This window comes from Psittacula echo (genome assembly GCF_963264785.1).
Source record: "Psittacula echo genome assembly, chromosome: 3".
Lineage (NCBI taxonomy): Eukaryota > Metazoa > Chordata > Aves > Psittaciformes > Psittacidae > Psittacula > Psittacula echo.
In genome coordinates, this window is record NC_137736.1 from 66,349,443 (window position 1) to 66,365,697 (window position 16,255).

Consider the following 16,255-nt stretch of genomic DNA (forward strand, 5'->3'; position numbering starts at 1 on the left):
ATTATAACCCAGTTTATTTAAAATTCAGTATCTCCCAAATTTCACAGAGCTTGAATGTTAGTAAATCACTCTGTAAGTCACTTATGCCGTTTTAAAGCATTATAAAACCACAGCTGACAGCAAGATGATCTTGAGGTCCTTTCCAACCCAAACCATTCCATGATTCTGTGGTTCTATGTCACAAGCTAAACTGCATGCTTCAAAGTCCTTTCCATAAAGGTAACTGTACATCACATCATGAAAAAGTCTCTTCACTCAGGTGTAAAATCTCTACACTAGGTGGAGCTGGCGGTCTTAAAGTGAAACCAGCAACTTCCTAATTAAATGCAGCTTCATCTGTGTGCAGGCAGACTTAACCATCCTTCCTTCTTTCTTAAGAATCAAATCACTCAAAAAGCAACAAAAAGATGGTGGTTGTGAACAGCACATCGAGTAGGCTGTCCCTTCTTGTACACGTTATACAATGATACTCCATCAAAACCAATCTATCTTCTGCTAAAAATGTTGCCAAGATTCACCCTCAGTAAGGGGAAGTCACTGACCATTTCTGACTGCAGCATGAACCTATGTTAAGGTCAATCAATGGGCTTTAATGGGGTTTGCACCAGCCTCTCCACGTGTGTATTACTGATAGCATATTCCCTTCCACACCAACAGGTTTTGTGACTGGACCAAACAGCTGTTATTTTTCATATTTCATGTACTTTCATGCCCCATGTGCTTCATGTTATAATTGTTATGCCTTGGTGGCAGGACAAATCCTTACACAACTAAGTATGGAGAAACATGGAAAAGTCATGCATTTGAATACACCACAGCTATTTGAATACCTCATGGAAGTGATTTCTAAGGCTGACAGAGGAAGCCTTTTTCTGAGACCAAACAGAAAATATGAGCTCTTCTCTGTCTGACAGAATGCTATTTTAAATGTTTGGGTGTGTTTCCAGGGAGACAGAGATTTATCTGGTACTTTTATAATTTTTCTTCTCTTCTTTCTATTCTTCTTTTGTGATATTTAAGTCAAACCATAAAGCCCAACCGCGATTCAAAACAGTAAGCTTCTGCATGTAGAAAGAAAATCACAGAAATCATGGTCATAGTAATGGTAACAATGAAAATGACACCTCCCTGTTGTGCTCTTAAAACAAACTTTAATTATAGGGCCATGTTTTTTCTCACTGATGAGAAAAATAACTGACCTAAAACTACAATGATGGATTAATCCAGATGATATTTGTTAGACTACAGCTGGTGTAATTACAGGCAGGGTTTGTCCTCTACAGTTTACTTTTTAGACAGATTGTCTACATATGTGTTAGAAACAACAGTCTGGTATGAGATACTCACTCTTTCTCCACTAAGTCCTGGAAAACCATTGATGCCAGGCAGTCCCTATGAAGGCACAATAAAATTAGCATAATAAAGTGTCATCCTAACATCCTAATGGTGAAGAACCATTATTATTCCTGAGATAAAATAAATCTGACAGCTTGAAACTCCAAAACTAACAGTCAGAGTTTGGATACTTTTTCAATAATATTCATGTATGCTGCAAACAGAAGAGGTCTGAACTCTAATGTGGTATTTGATTTTTATCTTTTAATCAACACATTGTAAATTGACCATGAAGATTTTAAAAATGGCTGAGTTTTTTTTCAAATATGTGCTCAGTACTGTGTTCACGCTGTTTAAGCATTTTAGAAACACTGCCCCCCCCAAAGCGTCCACTGATGCTACAATGTAATAGTATTTAAGCTAGTTTCTTTCTGGGGTCACAAGTAACCAGAACCAAACTCATGTTTGTTAGCCATGGTCTGAAGAGACCTAAGATGGAAACAGTGGAGTGGAGTCTCTGCTGAGGACCAGCACAATAGCTCTGGCTAGTGGGAACAGCTTTAGGTATAAGAAATGCACAAGGCTTCCCAAAGATGGTATAGGCATACCTGGGAGTCCCAGAGGGGCCTCCTCCCACTATAATTTTAAAAATGGACTTTTTGCTTTCCTGTATCAGGCACAGGTGGCCACAACCTGGTGGGCTGAAGAACTATCATTTCTATAGTTTGTTAATCTGCGTTTTGCTCCTGAAGGCAAAGTCTCAGCCTGGACTTGCAAATTCATCTGGGTGAATTTTACCTTCAATGAGTGACTCACCCTTTGTCCTGGGAAGCCTATTACCCCTTCTTCACCTTTTTCAGGGACATGAAGAAGTACACCCTAGGAAACATTACAAATTAGTTTAATGTATTTCTTCATTATGTGCAAAAAAATTGTAACACTGTTTTATGGAAGCTAAACAGGAACAAAACATCATTGTAACACATGGAGGATCTAATAATAGCTGCATGTGAAAGAACTGTTGTCTTTAAAATTAAGTGTAACATGGTTGCTTCATTACAATAGCAGGAGCAGGCCATTAGGGAGAAGACAGGGTTTCCCTCCTATCATCTCTTTATTTTTTCTGTGGCTGCAACTCTAGAAGAAGAGCCAAAGCAATTATTCAGCCATACAACTAATCAAGCAACTCAGCTGATGCCCAAACTGTAGCTTGAGAGAGCTATTTGGCAAACATAGGCATGCTGCTATCCATTCTATAAAAAAAAAAAAACAGAAGGAAGAAACACATACTCCCTTTTGCTACATCAGCATAAAATCTACAGTTTTGCTAATGTAGCTGACAAAATTCTACATGTGTAAAATCTGACCAACAGCTGAAGAACTGGCTAGCGACTGCACATAGAGGGCATCAGGGCTCACACGGTGACCTTCTCCCACAACCTTGCAGAGAAGCTGACCAGACCACCTGAGAAAATAAAGCTCTGCAAAATGCTCAGTGGGGCATCCTTAATTGGGAAAGACTATTTTAAACCACAGTAAGTAAAAGTAAAAAGGGAAGTAAAAAGGCACCATTCAATGGCAAAGCTATTTAGACAGTCTAGAGATTGCAACTGAATGAGTTAACTAAACCACATTCAGTCAAGCCTGGTTGACAGATCTAAATGATACAGCAACACATGGGATTACTGTCCACTTACTCAACAGACTTACTGACCAATGATTCCAAAAGTCTGTATGTGTTGGAAAGTAGACTGAAAAGGATTGAGAAAATTTCTGTATATGCTTATTCAATGAAATTTAGTGGAATTTTCAAACATAGCTAAAGTTAAAAAGTGCTTGAAGGAAAATCGTATTTTGGTAAACCAGTAAGAGAACGACTGATTGCACTGTGGAGTTATTACATGTCATATTCAGCTTTGCTAAAGCATCAGAAGTGGTGTCTCTGCTTATGCTGCTCCATATCTATATTGCATCATTTCAATGAAGAATGCACCAGCAGTAACTCAAATATTATTATTTGTTTTTCTTCTTCTCCCATTTACTTACTGGAATTCCAGCTTCCCCTTTTTGTCCAGGGTCTCCTCTTTCACCCTAACAATAAAGTATTCAGATATGTTAGGCATTCCCCTTTACATTTCAATGACTTTTTTAAAACACAAAGTGACAAATGTTTATCAAGAGTGAAAAAATACCACTCCTCTCCTGTTCTTTATCCATACGCTTGTCCTATGAAATGCATTTTTTTGTAAGAAATTTTTAAAAGTTGCGCTTCAAAAAATATTTGATGTTTTTTCTGAAAAGTTTTCTAGAAATGTGAACACCTCAGGGGCTTCCCAGGCTTATTCATGAGATGTCTGGGTGGTGAGTGCCTGAGTACTGCCTATAAATAAATGCATATTCTTCCATTTTTACCTGCCAATTATCTATTAATTGTCTTATCAAAAGTAAGAGTTCCTGTTAGGATCAGACAAATCATAGCCTGAAGTCTGCTCACTATATTGATGATATCTCCACTGACTATAAAGGCTCTCTAAGAAGTAGCTCATATGCAGACATTTCTGCTTAGTCATGGAAATTCCAACATACGCATTACTTAATGCAGACTGCAGATCATCAAAAGTTTTTTTAGATTTTTCAGTATCATAACAATTTACTTATCTTACTGCAGAAATTCCATGAGCCAAATGAACTTTCTAGCTTCAAATTTGAGATGAAAAACTACTGGTCTGGTTCTCATACACACACAGGGTATGAGAACCAATGCTCCCAGCAAGAAGCAATAGATAAGAATAAAATACATCTTGCTGTTGAGGATTTCTCCAATATGTATGAATAAGCCTTAATTGTAAGTATACAAATCTCTGCACCACATAGATAAGCTATAAACAAACACAGTAATTCAGATAGCTTCCCTAAAGATATGCTTCTTTTAAAGCAAGAAAATGTCACTCACTATTATGAAAAATAAGGTATTAGATGATTTCTCAGCAGGTATCGCTGCTTGTAAAATGAGAAAATGTGAGTGATGGCCACTAGTCGCATAGTTAAACAAAAATAGTAAGTTTGCCTAAGGCACCTCTAGTCTGTGAAAAGTGCTTTCTGAATTACTTTAGCCACCACAATTTCAATAAATACTTCATGATCCAAGCTATGGGAAAGTAGTAGATTTCTCTTTTGATATACTAAAGTATTCTACTTACTATATGTTAAAGCACAATTGTACAGTATTTCAGTTTTGGTACTGCAGAGCTTAGTTACTTGTGTATTTTGGCAAAATACCCTGTAGTTACCTTGTGTTTGTCAGAGGGGACACCCATCAGTTCTCTTGTAGGAAGCCCAGGTGGACCTGGAGGACCAGGAGGGCCCTGCGGGAAAAGTGTAAGAGTACATTTATTAACAGTTGTAATATCTTGCCAAGCTGTTGATCAACACATGGTCTAAGGAGCAATGCAGATTTGCCCCTCCTAGATGTATGGTTCTAAACCTCTGAATAAATTGATGGCAAGATAAATTTATTTTGTGCTGGGATTAACATATAGCAATACTTGTTCTTGCCTTGTATGTTTCCAGAATGATGGTAAAGATTATTGTTTTATATAAAGTAGTCATGCTTTATAAATTTCAGAAGTGTTGCCTCTGTGTTGGTGTAAATGAGGGCACAGCAAGATCAAGACGTAGAAGTTAGTCCAGCTATGACATTCCTTATGAAGATTATCATCACTTTCAAAGCTATACTTGTTTGTTTTTCTCTTATAATTGCATGATACAACTGCAAATTAAGAGTGTATTTAAAATAGATTCCTTTATAAATAGCAAATAACAGCAACCTGTCCATTGGTAATGATACTAATTCATTAGTTTTCCTTTACCTGTTCACCTTTTTCTCCATAGAAGCCAAGGCCCCTGTTGCCCTGCAAAAACAGTAGGTCAAGATTTACTATATGTACATATAGATTGTACATATATTTCTAATATGTATTAGAATTCTATTTCTAATTTCTAATGTATTGATTAGATTTCTAATGTAAAATTCAGATTTCTAATGTAAAATTCAAATTTAAACATGCTTAAAGGCCTTTTCAGGCTTGCAAGTCCTTACGACACCACTGAACTGCAGTCAAATAATAGTCTAGGTTTACTTTCAAGGTTTTTTATAGACTTAAAGGTATTTTTTAGAAATAAACGTTCAGAAAGACAACTCTAATTAAAATCTCATGCTACCAGTGCTACTTAAAACAGACTTCGAGACATTCACTGAGTAATGTTGTGAGAAGATCAAGTATTTCTTTTGCAAGTTTTTTAATAGCACTGAATGTTAAATAAAAATACCTAAGTGGGCTGGAACAATGAACTCATATATTTTTTACTTCTCTGATATAGCTGAACACTGTTAAGACTGCAAGCGTTCTCTGTTAATGGGAAGCTACTGTAATTACAGTAGCAAATTAGATGTGGCTCTAGATGTGGCTTAATCTCTTCAGGGTAGGCGATCCCAGTGTAAGATTAACTTCTTGTCGTATGCAGCCAACACAGAGAGTCCTGTGCTACACAAGCTTTAGTGCAGCCTGTGGTTCTTTATTTTACCACTTTCAAGTAGGTATTGGATAAACCTTAGCAACACAAAATCAACATAAACAACTCTAACACAGACTTACTTGTGGTCCTTGTGGTCCTGGGGGCCCTGGTGGTCCCTGGAGAAACACAATAGGGGAGAGCAAGTTACTTGTCAACTTTCTAACCAATGCATGCAGGACATCAGCTATTTTATGTCCAAAATATAAATATTTATTCCTCAGTTTATTTATTCCTGAGCTGTATTCCTCAGCTTTGTGCTATCCTCTTCATATTAGCTGTGTTTACTATTTTTAAAAATACCCTCCTAAGTCACATCATGATCTTTCCTAACAGAATAACAGTTTCCCAGTTTAGACCTAATGAAATTCCATGTTAATTTCAAATAATAAGAACTTGTGCTTTTGGATCCTGACCTAGTAACATTTTAAGCTGATACCTAAAGTTAAGCATGTCTTCACTGGACTTCACTGTGCTTCACTGGACTGATGCTCTGGTACAGCACCCATCTGTAAAGGGAGCTGAACTAATGTATGCATCTCAGATTACCTATTTGGTATTGTACACAATCAAATCAAAGGCAGAGAGTGTGAAATGAAAATATAACAGGAACAGAAGCTGCCAGAGTCTTACAAGAAAAGCAGGAGGAAAGCCTCTAATTGGAGATACAACCTGCTTTGTTTCAGTCAGCTAGGGAAGTTAGCAGGCTCCAAACGGCTCTGCACATTAAAACCTCCGTCAGATGTAGGAAATGTGAAAAAAAATTACTGAAACAATTACTTTTTTAATTAGTTTTGGTTAGTCAAGTAGCCTGTGAGCTGCTGACACATCTACTGGGCACCTCTCACTGGGGAGTCACAGCTTTAGAGACAGTAAATATAGTTGAAGATATTTTGCTAAAAGGTGGAGATGGTGGGCATCCATCTACTTGGGAAGAGTGTTTGAAAGATGGCAACTAGAGGGATGCCATCACGGGCCTCAGAAAATGTATGATTTATAGCACTCCTGACATCCAAGACAGCACACTGGGAATACAACTCATTTCAGGCTGGGCTCCTGTATGAAGCTCATGAACGCTGTGGGTTCACTCTAGAGGAAGAGTTAGTAGAAGACTGAGGAGGTCCTCCTTCAGGAGGACCAGAGGAGAAAGACAAGATGCAGCTTATTCCAGATGATAACACAGGTCACTGCGGAAAACAACTTTGGAAAGGTTAAGCATGCTGTGGATTTAGTCCTAGAAATACATATTTTTTTGGAGGGGGGTGTGCCTGACAACAGCTGTGGAGGCTGTGTGTAGAAAGCCCTGATTAGTTCCCTTTCCTCCCCTCAAATCAGTGATGTAGTGCAGATCTGAAGTGAATTTTGTCAAAATAAACAAAAAAGCAAATGCTATAAAGTTGTCTTACAGGAAAATAAAGCAAGTGTAAAGAAAATGAAACATATTGAACATCTGCTTCTTACCACTAAAATTATTAACCATGGTAATAAGAAATGTAGAATGGGATCTGGAGAGAAAACAATCTTCTCAAAGAACTATTCAGCAACAGTTGTCAACATCAATGCTGTAAATGTTGATTTTGGAAAAAATGACTAAAAACTAGTTTAAAAATAAAATTGTATTCTAAATACTAATGAAGAATGTTATCTATCTATCCAATCTCCTATGGAAAGTGTGGAAAGCTAAATATATATTCCTTATGATCACTAAAGATAATATATTTAGGTCCTGATATCTTTGATAACTAAGTGTGTGTGGGATGTAGACTGGATAGCATTGAGTAATCTTTACAAACAAGACTCTTTCAAAGAGGTTAAAGAAATACAATATAAATCAAAAGCCTCTGGCAATATGGAGTGAAAGAAATTATATCTCTTTTTGCAATATTCATTCTTGTAGAATCTTGTATTGTGTCTCACAATACTTTCTAAAAGGTTTTGCATCCAAGGACACCTACTTGCTCCTTTTAACCTGTTTCTCTATCCATTTGCTAGGTTACAATTCAACATAATGGAACTTGCTGAGGTAATTCTTTTGTTAGGTTTTAATTTTCTCCAGAACATATTTTAAATATACTTACTGGTCTTCCTCGCTCTCCTCTTGGACCAAGAGGTCCTTGAATACCCAGCGTACCTGGAGGTCCCTTTAAATAAAAAGAATGCCCAGCCATCAACTAATGTTGTTCTGGTATCAGTTACTGTTGACACTTTATCACATTTGCTGTAATGCTACTTACTGGGAAACCACTGAACCCTGGCTCCCCAGGTTCCCCCTAAAAAAAACAAAGAAGTAAAAAGTGCAATAAATACTATATACAAAAATAAATTAAAAAAATATTTTTCTCACTCATTACTTTTTTTCTCATTCCAAAGACTAACCATAGCATACAATGCTACACAAACCCTTACATACAGATGCATTCAGTTCAGGTGCTGAGATAACCGAATGTGGGCCACGTGGATTTTGTGCTTTGTATATACAGCATATATAGTTGCATGCAATACAATAGGAGGTACAAAATTGGCTAGGGAAGTTATGGATCTAAACCACCAGGCTGAAATAGATAACAGGCCACATTTAATTCTTTTTTGAAAAATCCTGTCTAACTAGTAGCTTAATTAGGGCTATAACCTTAGCTGAAATACAAGTTCATATTTCATGAGTTGCATGGGAATTACCGAACCGTTTTGATTCAATTCACTAAAAGCATTTGGAACATACTGTTTTCAGTGATCACATATTTTAACTGCAGTACATGTTGAAATGTTTTTGGAAATTGAACCCAAAACTGCTCTAGTGCAAAAACATTTCAATACCCATAAATAATGCGGCATTCAGTCCAGACACCTTCAATCACTTTTAATAGCATCCTAGCTATCTGGTTAATTTGTATTTAGTTAACAGAATAATCTGTGGAACCAAATACTTTCTGAAATGAATACAGGTGTCAGTATCCATCCTTGGGCACAATATACTTGAATAACTCTTGATCATTACTTAATTATTCCTTAATCATTCCTAATTAATAACAAGCGCAGATGTAAAGAGTTTCTGAAAGCAAAGGAATTCATTAAAAAACGTGGGCAACTTACAAATATATCAACAGAAAAACCTATTTTGGCATTAATCACTGACACAAAATAGACATAAACAATGTCAGCAGATCCCTTCTGTGCTGAGTACAGCTCAGATGTAGATTTGTACATCAATTTGTCACAATTTGTTCTCTAACGCTGTATACAGCCTGTTATCTTTATCTAATACCTTCAAATTATACAAGCCTATATATATGAGAAAAAACTACAAGTGATTACAAAACAACTGTAAGGATTAGATACAGTAGGATTAGACCCCTAGGAATACTTTGGGTTTACTAATTAACTAAATAATATATTGAAGCATATTTTATCCTAAGTCAACCAAACTCCAGCATGAAAATTATAAAGAAAGGATGGTAACAATAAACAGAATAATTCTGTGGACAAAATTATGACGAAAGAGTGATTTGCCATGCATGATATAAAGGTAGTCATTGAATAAAGAGGGCAATACTTGAACTACAACACCAGTGCCTATGCAATCCACCTATAGGCTGAAATTCCTTGCAAACAACTGAGGGGACATTTTTTCCCCCCAGATAAGACTTTGTTGCAACCACAGAAAGCAGAAGCTGCCTTGCAAAGCCTACACAGAATCAAAGTGTGCCTCTTGTGTCGTGTCTGTCAGAGTGCAAGAAAAATTCACTTTCCATTGTCTGTTTGTAAAACTGTATTGAGCATGAATAACTCACAGGAGTTACAGACATACCCTGTATCTGCTTGTGATATCCGGTGGCAGTATATAGGGTTCCCCTTTCTGGCCCTTTGGCCCTTGGACTCCCTAGAGGTGACACAAAAAAAATTACAAAGTAAGCTTTCATATCATATACGTTAACACATGAACAGCTAAGAGTAATGAAAAATATTTGTTGGGGTTTTCATTAGTATATACATACCACTATTTAGAGACGGAGACTATGCCCAGCTTTGGAAATTCATGGTTTAAAGTCAAAGTGTAAAAACCCTTACAGTACATAAGAGTGACCTTCTGATTCCATGAGAGGAATCTCCCATTACCTGGGAGTGGTATTACAGGGTAGCACCTCCTAGAAAAAGCTGCAGCAGCAGCTCCCCAGAGGCTGACATGTGCCCTGGTAAATCCAGGAGTATCTGCTCACCTCAGCATGATCCTACGTATCGTGCCATGAAAGCCAGCACTTTGGCCATGGGACAGGGAATGAAAAGGTTACTTTCATCAGGAGTTGTCAGTTTAAGATTATTTCACCACTGTTGGATAAAGATGCACAGGTTTTCCTGAACTATTCTCTCTGCAATACCTACATGACAGATATAGCTCTGGGCAGACCTCCCAGCCCTGGCTGCAATTCAGTAACTAAGCATAGCCCAGTGTGTCCATGGTAAGTCTGCATGGATGCTTTGCTGGGCCAAAAGGGAGCTCCATTAAGAGATGTCCCATTTGCTTCCAACACACGTGAATAAAACTCCCTTCAGCAATAATTTTACCTTCAGGTGCTCACTTACTGCCAGCTACTTACAATGGTACCAGGGAAACCAGAGAATCCAGGAGTTCCCGAGTCACCAGGGTCACCTACTGTCCCGTTACAGCCATCATGACCTGGTTTCCCCCTTGATCCTGGCTGCCCTGGATGACCCTGTTGAGGGAAAAAAAAAGTGTTTATCTATCCATCTGTTTCTAGTTTTCCTTTTCCTGTAGTCACACAGTATTTAGACATTCTCACATTAAGCCCAAGGCTTGGATCCATGGGAAACTATGATTTTCAAAGACAGAAACAGACAGTGCCTTTTTTTAATATAGCTGCAGCTTGAACCAGATGCCCCAGACAGCATGAAAAAATGAGTAGTGAAGGACCTTTCAGAAAGGGTAAGAAAGCTATGTTCAATGCAGGCTCTGTTAAGCAAGAGAGCTAAGCCAGATGAGGCTGCTGTACAGGGAGCCACTAAGAACTGGGATTTTTAAGCATTTTAGTGCTTCACACTGGAAGAGTGGGAAGAAAGGTTCCTCACTAACTTTGAACAGCTTCCAAGCCAGCAAAAAGAGTCAGAAATGCTTTTGGAGCTAGCTTGAGTGTTGTGATGAGGATTTAAGTATGGAAGAAAACAGCAGGCCTCAAAGCAAGGGAGCCAGAGGCACTGCAAAACCTCCACACCGAGACTGAAAAGTTACTCCTGTCTCAAGCTGGTTTTTCATTGCTGTACCCATATTCACCTTAATTGCTGTTGCTTCTGGTTTGCCCTGAGGCTGATAAGAAGCAAGTATGCCCTTGATCAGCTCTTTCTTCCAAGGGATTCAAGTGAGAAAACCCAGAAACTAACATGAGATATTTTTCTCTTTCTCTTCTATCTAGAATAAGAGTTTGCTTCTGCTCCCTTGCTTACAGGAAATCTGTTAATGTCCTTACCTAGCGCTACCAAGTTCTGGCATTCCTCACCCCAGAAGACAGTGAGCTTGCCACCATCCTCTCTTGGTCTCTAGTCCCACATCCTAACACCGTGCCATTACAGTTCGTACCTGTACCTATCTACCTGCTGTCTGATGGTCAGTGTTAGTCTCAGCCTGAGAAAACTGGTTGAGTTTGGTGAATGTAAGTTAGTGGGAAGGGCAAGAGAGCTTGAGGACAGGATACAGTGATCATGCAGGTTCAAGTACTGTCTGAAGGTATTTATCCCTCGCAACACAATGCGCAGAGGTTGGGAAGGCAGGGCTGAAAAAGAAAACTTGCTCAGGTAAGAGAAGTGGTCCAGCAACACCGAGCTTCACAGCGATTTACTCTCCTCCTGAGGATGCTTAGAAAAAAGTCAGTGTGACATGGTGAGATGAACAAGATCCTTGGCTTCAGGAGTGTTAATAAAAATGGGAGAGTCCTCTGCTTTTCCTTTGGGAGTGAGGAAGAGGGAGAGGAGAAACATTGTGAGAGAGAAAGCCCTGAAACTCAATAGGGAACTCTTCTGGAAACAAACAAGGGTGAAAGGAGAGTGGATGTGGATGCGTGGGCTGCAGAGTGGGGCCCCAGTGTCAAGGAGCACTACAAAGGAAACCCAAGCCTGGGAACTCTGTCCAGGGATTCCAGTGACTCAGATTTCTTTGTTATTTTATGACACAAGATGTAAAGAAGTGTAAGCTGGGAAAATACTGTGCTGTGAACTTTACCCGGCTTTCCTCTTTGAATGTTTCAGTTTCATGGACCTGGTAAATTTGTTCAAAGTTTGACATTGTTTAGAATTCAGTAAGTTTTCTAAGACTACCTCAAGCATGCCACATGAGCTATAACACAAATAGCAACGGTTAGTATTCTTAAAATCATTGGTCTTTCTATGTGCTTTTCAACTCTGAAATAATTAAGGAATGACCCACTGGTGTCCTTTGCTCACAAGCTTAAGAGATGTGAAACACTTATCTCACAGCTCTTTCCTACAAAAGAACATACTTAGCTGGGTAACCTCCAGGGACACATGAAATTTCCATCCTTTCTTGTCCCCTTTGCAAGGGGCTTTCTCCATAAGACAAAGCAAATGGACCTTAATTATCTGAGGGAATGAGAGGAAGCACAGATCCTGTGCTCTTGCCTATCTGCAGGTCCAGTCTAACAAATGCCCTTAGCTTAAAAGTGTGTATGTGGCTGATGCTGAATTTAGCCCAGCTATTTTAATTAAAGTACAAAGGCTTTAAACTAGCTTGCAATATCTGCACTTGGTAATTTCTTAAAGATGAGGTAAACAGCTACTTACGGGCACACCATCTGCTCCGGGGAATCCAGTGACTCCTCTTTGCCCCTAGAATGAAACAGCACAATTAAAATGATGCTCTGCCCAGTATTTTGCTTGTTAGCTAAAACATCTGCCATTCAGAAGTTACCATTTCTCCTTTGGGTCCACTTATTCCTGGCTGTCCTCTTTCACCCTTGTGACCTTTGGGGCCTTGCACTCCTGGGATTCCCATCAATCCTGGTGGACCAGTGAACCCCTGAGATCCAAGAAGTCCTGGCTGGCCCTGATAAAAATAATAAAAAAGCATTTATTTAGGGACAGACATGAAGCTGGATTAGTTATCACTGCTACAATGGAGTCAATCTCTTGAAGACAAAATAAACACAGAATCTCTTTCTGTTCCAGTAGGTCAGACTCTTTGATGAATGTCATCTAGAAACACCACAGAGAGAAACTTCAGCAACAGTGACCACATTGCACGTGACAAAATCAATGTGTGGAAATTCACACTCAAATCAAGGTTCACTACTTGAATATTCATGGATACTCCATGAAAAAAAAAGTGTTTTCTTTGGAATAAGGCTTCTCAAGAGTGATTCTCACTGACCTGTGACATAACCAATTAATGCTCCAAGCAAGTAAAATATGCTTAACTGTGAAATTGCTTAGTGGCTGTATTTCTTACAACTGGAGTCTGCCTCTGGGGATCACATTTCTATTTATCATTGGAGCCTGAAAATGATTAGATGTGCATACATCCACACCGGTGGAGGAGCTGCATTCAGGGCTCCCTTGTCATTCTTCCTTCCAAGGCGGGTTTGGCTCTTGGGACCACTTCAAACATTACTTAAGAGTAATCCCCCTGTTGACTGCCAACATCACAAGGCTCAACTGGGGAAAAATTAATTTTGAAAGAACACAATGTTGGTTTAAGTAATGGGTTGTGACAATATGTCTGAGATCTGTGAGCCAAAGCGTTTGAAAGCAGTTCCAGACGTAGTGTTACCGAAGGCACATATGTTTTGCATGCTCTACACTACACAAAGCACTAATGACACTCACAGTAAACTGCTGCAATCTTCTCCAGAAAAACATGCTTCAATGGAGCAAAGCACCATTTACCGAGTTCTAATTAAGACAATTCTAATGAAACTATTTTTAAAATTAATTTAGATTTTTCACAGACTAGTCTACAGCAGCACCAGTATCTCACAAAGCAAGAATTACAGCAAAACATGAATAAACAGATATCTATTTATACAAACAAGCTGACAAAAAAAAAAATAACACTCTGGTTTAGTACAAAATACTTACAGTCTTGCCCATGCCTGCAAAGAAAGAGCTAGAAGATGAATAAAATCCCTGTCCAGGAAGGATAATACTTCAACTTCACTTAATGCCATTGAGGTGGGAGAAGTGGAGGAGGACAGTGTGGGGACTTGAAGAAATGAATCTGAAGATACCCTAATTTTGTTGTATTCAGGAAGTGGTAGGAAAGATACTGAGAAATGCTTTATTGATATAAGGTGATTTTTTAAATTCTCATACTAAAGGATAGGCCCATTTGAGGCACACTTTCAAAACTTAATTGTCAACAATCTACCTATAATTAACATTTATCTAGGCTACAGTTGTCCTGATACTGCAACCCCAAAAACAAACAGTATGAGTGAAACACAGCTTACTTCTAGTTTCAGAAACAAATCAATTTGCCACACGGCTTTTGTGGAAAATGGCTGTCACAGCAGTTGGAGTAGGTTTTTGTATTTTAAATCTTATTGTATAACATCAAGGGAGTCCATACAGAGAAGCTGACGTAGCCGAAGTACAAAACTCAGTGCAACTTTTTTTTCTCTTGGAAGAAGACTAGGAATGAGCCTGAGTATGAAGAATGAATTGCATAGAGTTCTTGGGACAAGCCACCAGGATGGATCTCTTACATGATCGATCTTTCGCTATATTGTTACAATTATTTTGACAAAACTGGTTGTTTAGGAGCATTGCCAAGGGACAACAGGGACTATTTAAGTGTTTGAGCTGTCAGCATGAAAGTGAATCTCTCCGCATACAGCCAAGCCCAAGTTTATATAGCATCCCTGCTTCTAAACCAAGCCTGCTCATGTGGATTCTCAGGCACTACAAGGCCAATGCCTTTTCAAGCTAACAAACTGAGAAGTAACAAAGGTTATATTAATACATATAAAATATAATATGATTTGTGTTGGCAGGAGGTATATGCATCTTGTATATGCTCATTTCCTTATGTGAGCAATAGCTGGTTATTACAGATATATCTTTCTCCACATCAGTAGTTTTCAGGTTTTAAAAAATCAGTGAATCTCTTGAAAGGAATCATATGAAGGTGCAGATCCTTGTCTAAACAGATTCACAGCAGACATACTTTTCTTACTTACCTGACTCAAATGGAAATATGCTGATTAGAAGCACTAGAATGATGATTTAAATCTGAGTGAATAACCAGTGTGAATAATCAGTGTGAGCTCCAAGATCAGGAAGATCTTATATCACAAAGAAGTCTTTTCTGACATCATGTTTTCTCAACTTTTCTTACTATGGCTCAAAATTTAAGTAGAAAGGAATTAAGAGAGAGTACATATGTACATACATCATGAAACTGCTTTTTTAGGGAAATAACAGACATTTCATCAATTTTTAAGAATTCACATTCTGTGTTCTTTATTGTTTTTTTTGTAAAGCAGTATCAATTCTTATGCAAATATCAAAATAAAATATTTCCTTCTTATTATAAAGCCTTAAAACTTAATTAAATACTTAAGCTAGCTTGTTCTTCCCCATACATCTAAATGTAGAAAGGAATCTTTAAAAGGGATAAAAATGTATCTCATACACCTGCAAAGAACAAGGAAATATTATTCAAGTCAAACTGTAGGGATTTAAGTTGGCTCCAGTTTCCGTTTGAGAGGTTCTGAAAACAAATGCGTCCCTATTCCCACAAAGAATGGAAAACCTGGATTCTGTACCCTGAAAATGCTGCTTCGTTTTTGAAGTACCTGAAAACCAGAAGAAACCAAATAAATTCCAAAAGCTACTCATCCACCTGTTTACTGCCCATCTGCATCCCTTTCGTGGGCAGCAGGCTGCAGGCAGAAAGTGTGTAAAACATTTAATTGCAGCTTCTGATAAAACTCTGGTTATGTTCAGAACTGTCAAATCTACGGATGGCTTTCTGCAGGGGCCATGAAGAGCTGTAATAATTCAAAGGTGGCATTACACGGAACATGGTTACCTCTCCAATCCCTACACCAAATAACACTCTCCCACTTCCAGTCCCATTTTCTTATCTGGTGTGGAGAAAGAAGTAAATAAGGAATGGAAAACATGAAGGGAGTTAAGTAACACCGGCAGCCCATTCCCCATGCTTTCCTGGTAATTATCTGGTCATTTGTTTTTCGAAAAATAGGGGTTATTTAATATTACTTGCAATAAAGGCAAGAGCATCGATCCTTCTGTGACCAGTTTAGCATGAGACTAAAGTCAAGCTTTCAGGGGAAGTACTTAATATCATGACAATGTTTGTGCAATT

The 16,255-nt window shown here is 38.3% G+C and overlaps 1 protein-coding gene across 1 annotated transcript in view; it reads right to left on the minus strand.

Annotated features, from left to right (window-relative positions):
• Positions 1-16,255, minus strand: part of COL4A2 (collagen type IV alpha 2 chain) — a gene marked incomplete at both ends in the record, with an annotated part of 138,361 nt that overhangs the window by 34,551 nt on the left and 87,555 nt on the right. Inside the window, 12 exons of the mRNA XM_080613092.1 lie at positions 1,348-1,392; positions 2,152-2,214; positions 3,382-3,426; positions 4,626-4,700; positions 5,205-5,246; positions 5,991-6,026; positions 7,986-8,048; positions 8,142-8,177; positions 9,713-9,784; positions 10,500-10,616; positions 12,712-12,756; positions 12,839-12,973. Coding sequence (XP_080469218.1) covers positions 1,348-1,392; positions 2,152-2,214; positions 3,382-3,426; positions 4,626-4,700; positions 5,205-5,246; positions 5,991-6,026; positions 7,986-8,048; positions 8,142-8,177; positions 9,713-9,784; positions 10,500-10,616; positions 12,712-12,756; positions 12,839-12,973 — 774 coding nt within the window. The remainder of the gene's footprint in view (positions 1-1,347; positions 1,393-2,151; positions 2,215-3,381; positions 3,427-4,625; positions 4,701-5,204; positions 5,247-5,990; positions 6,027-7,985; positions 8,049-8,141; positions 8,178-9,712; positions 9,785-10,499; positions 10,617-12,711; positions 12,757-12,838; positions 12,974-16,255) is intronic.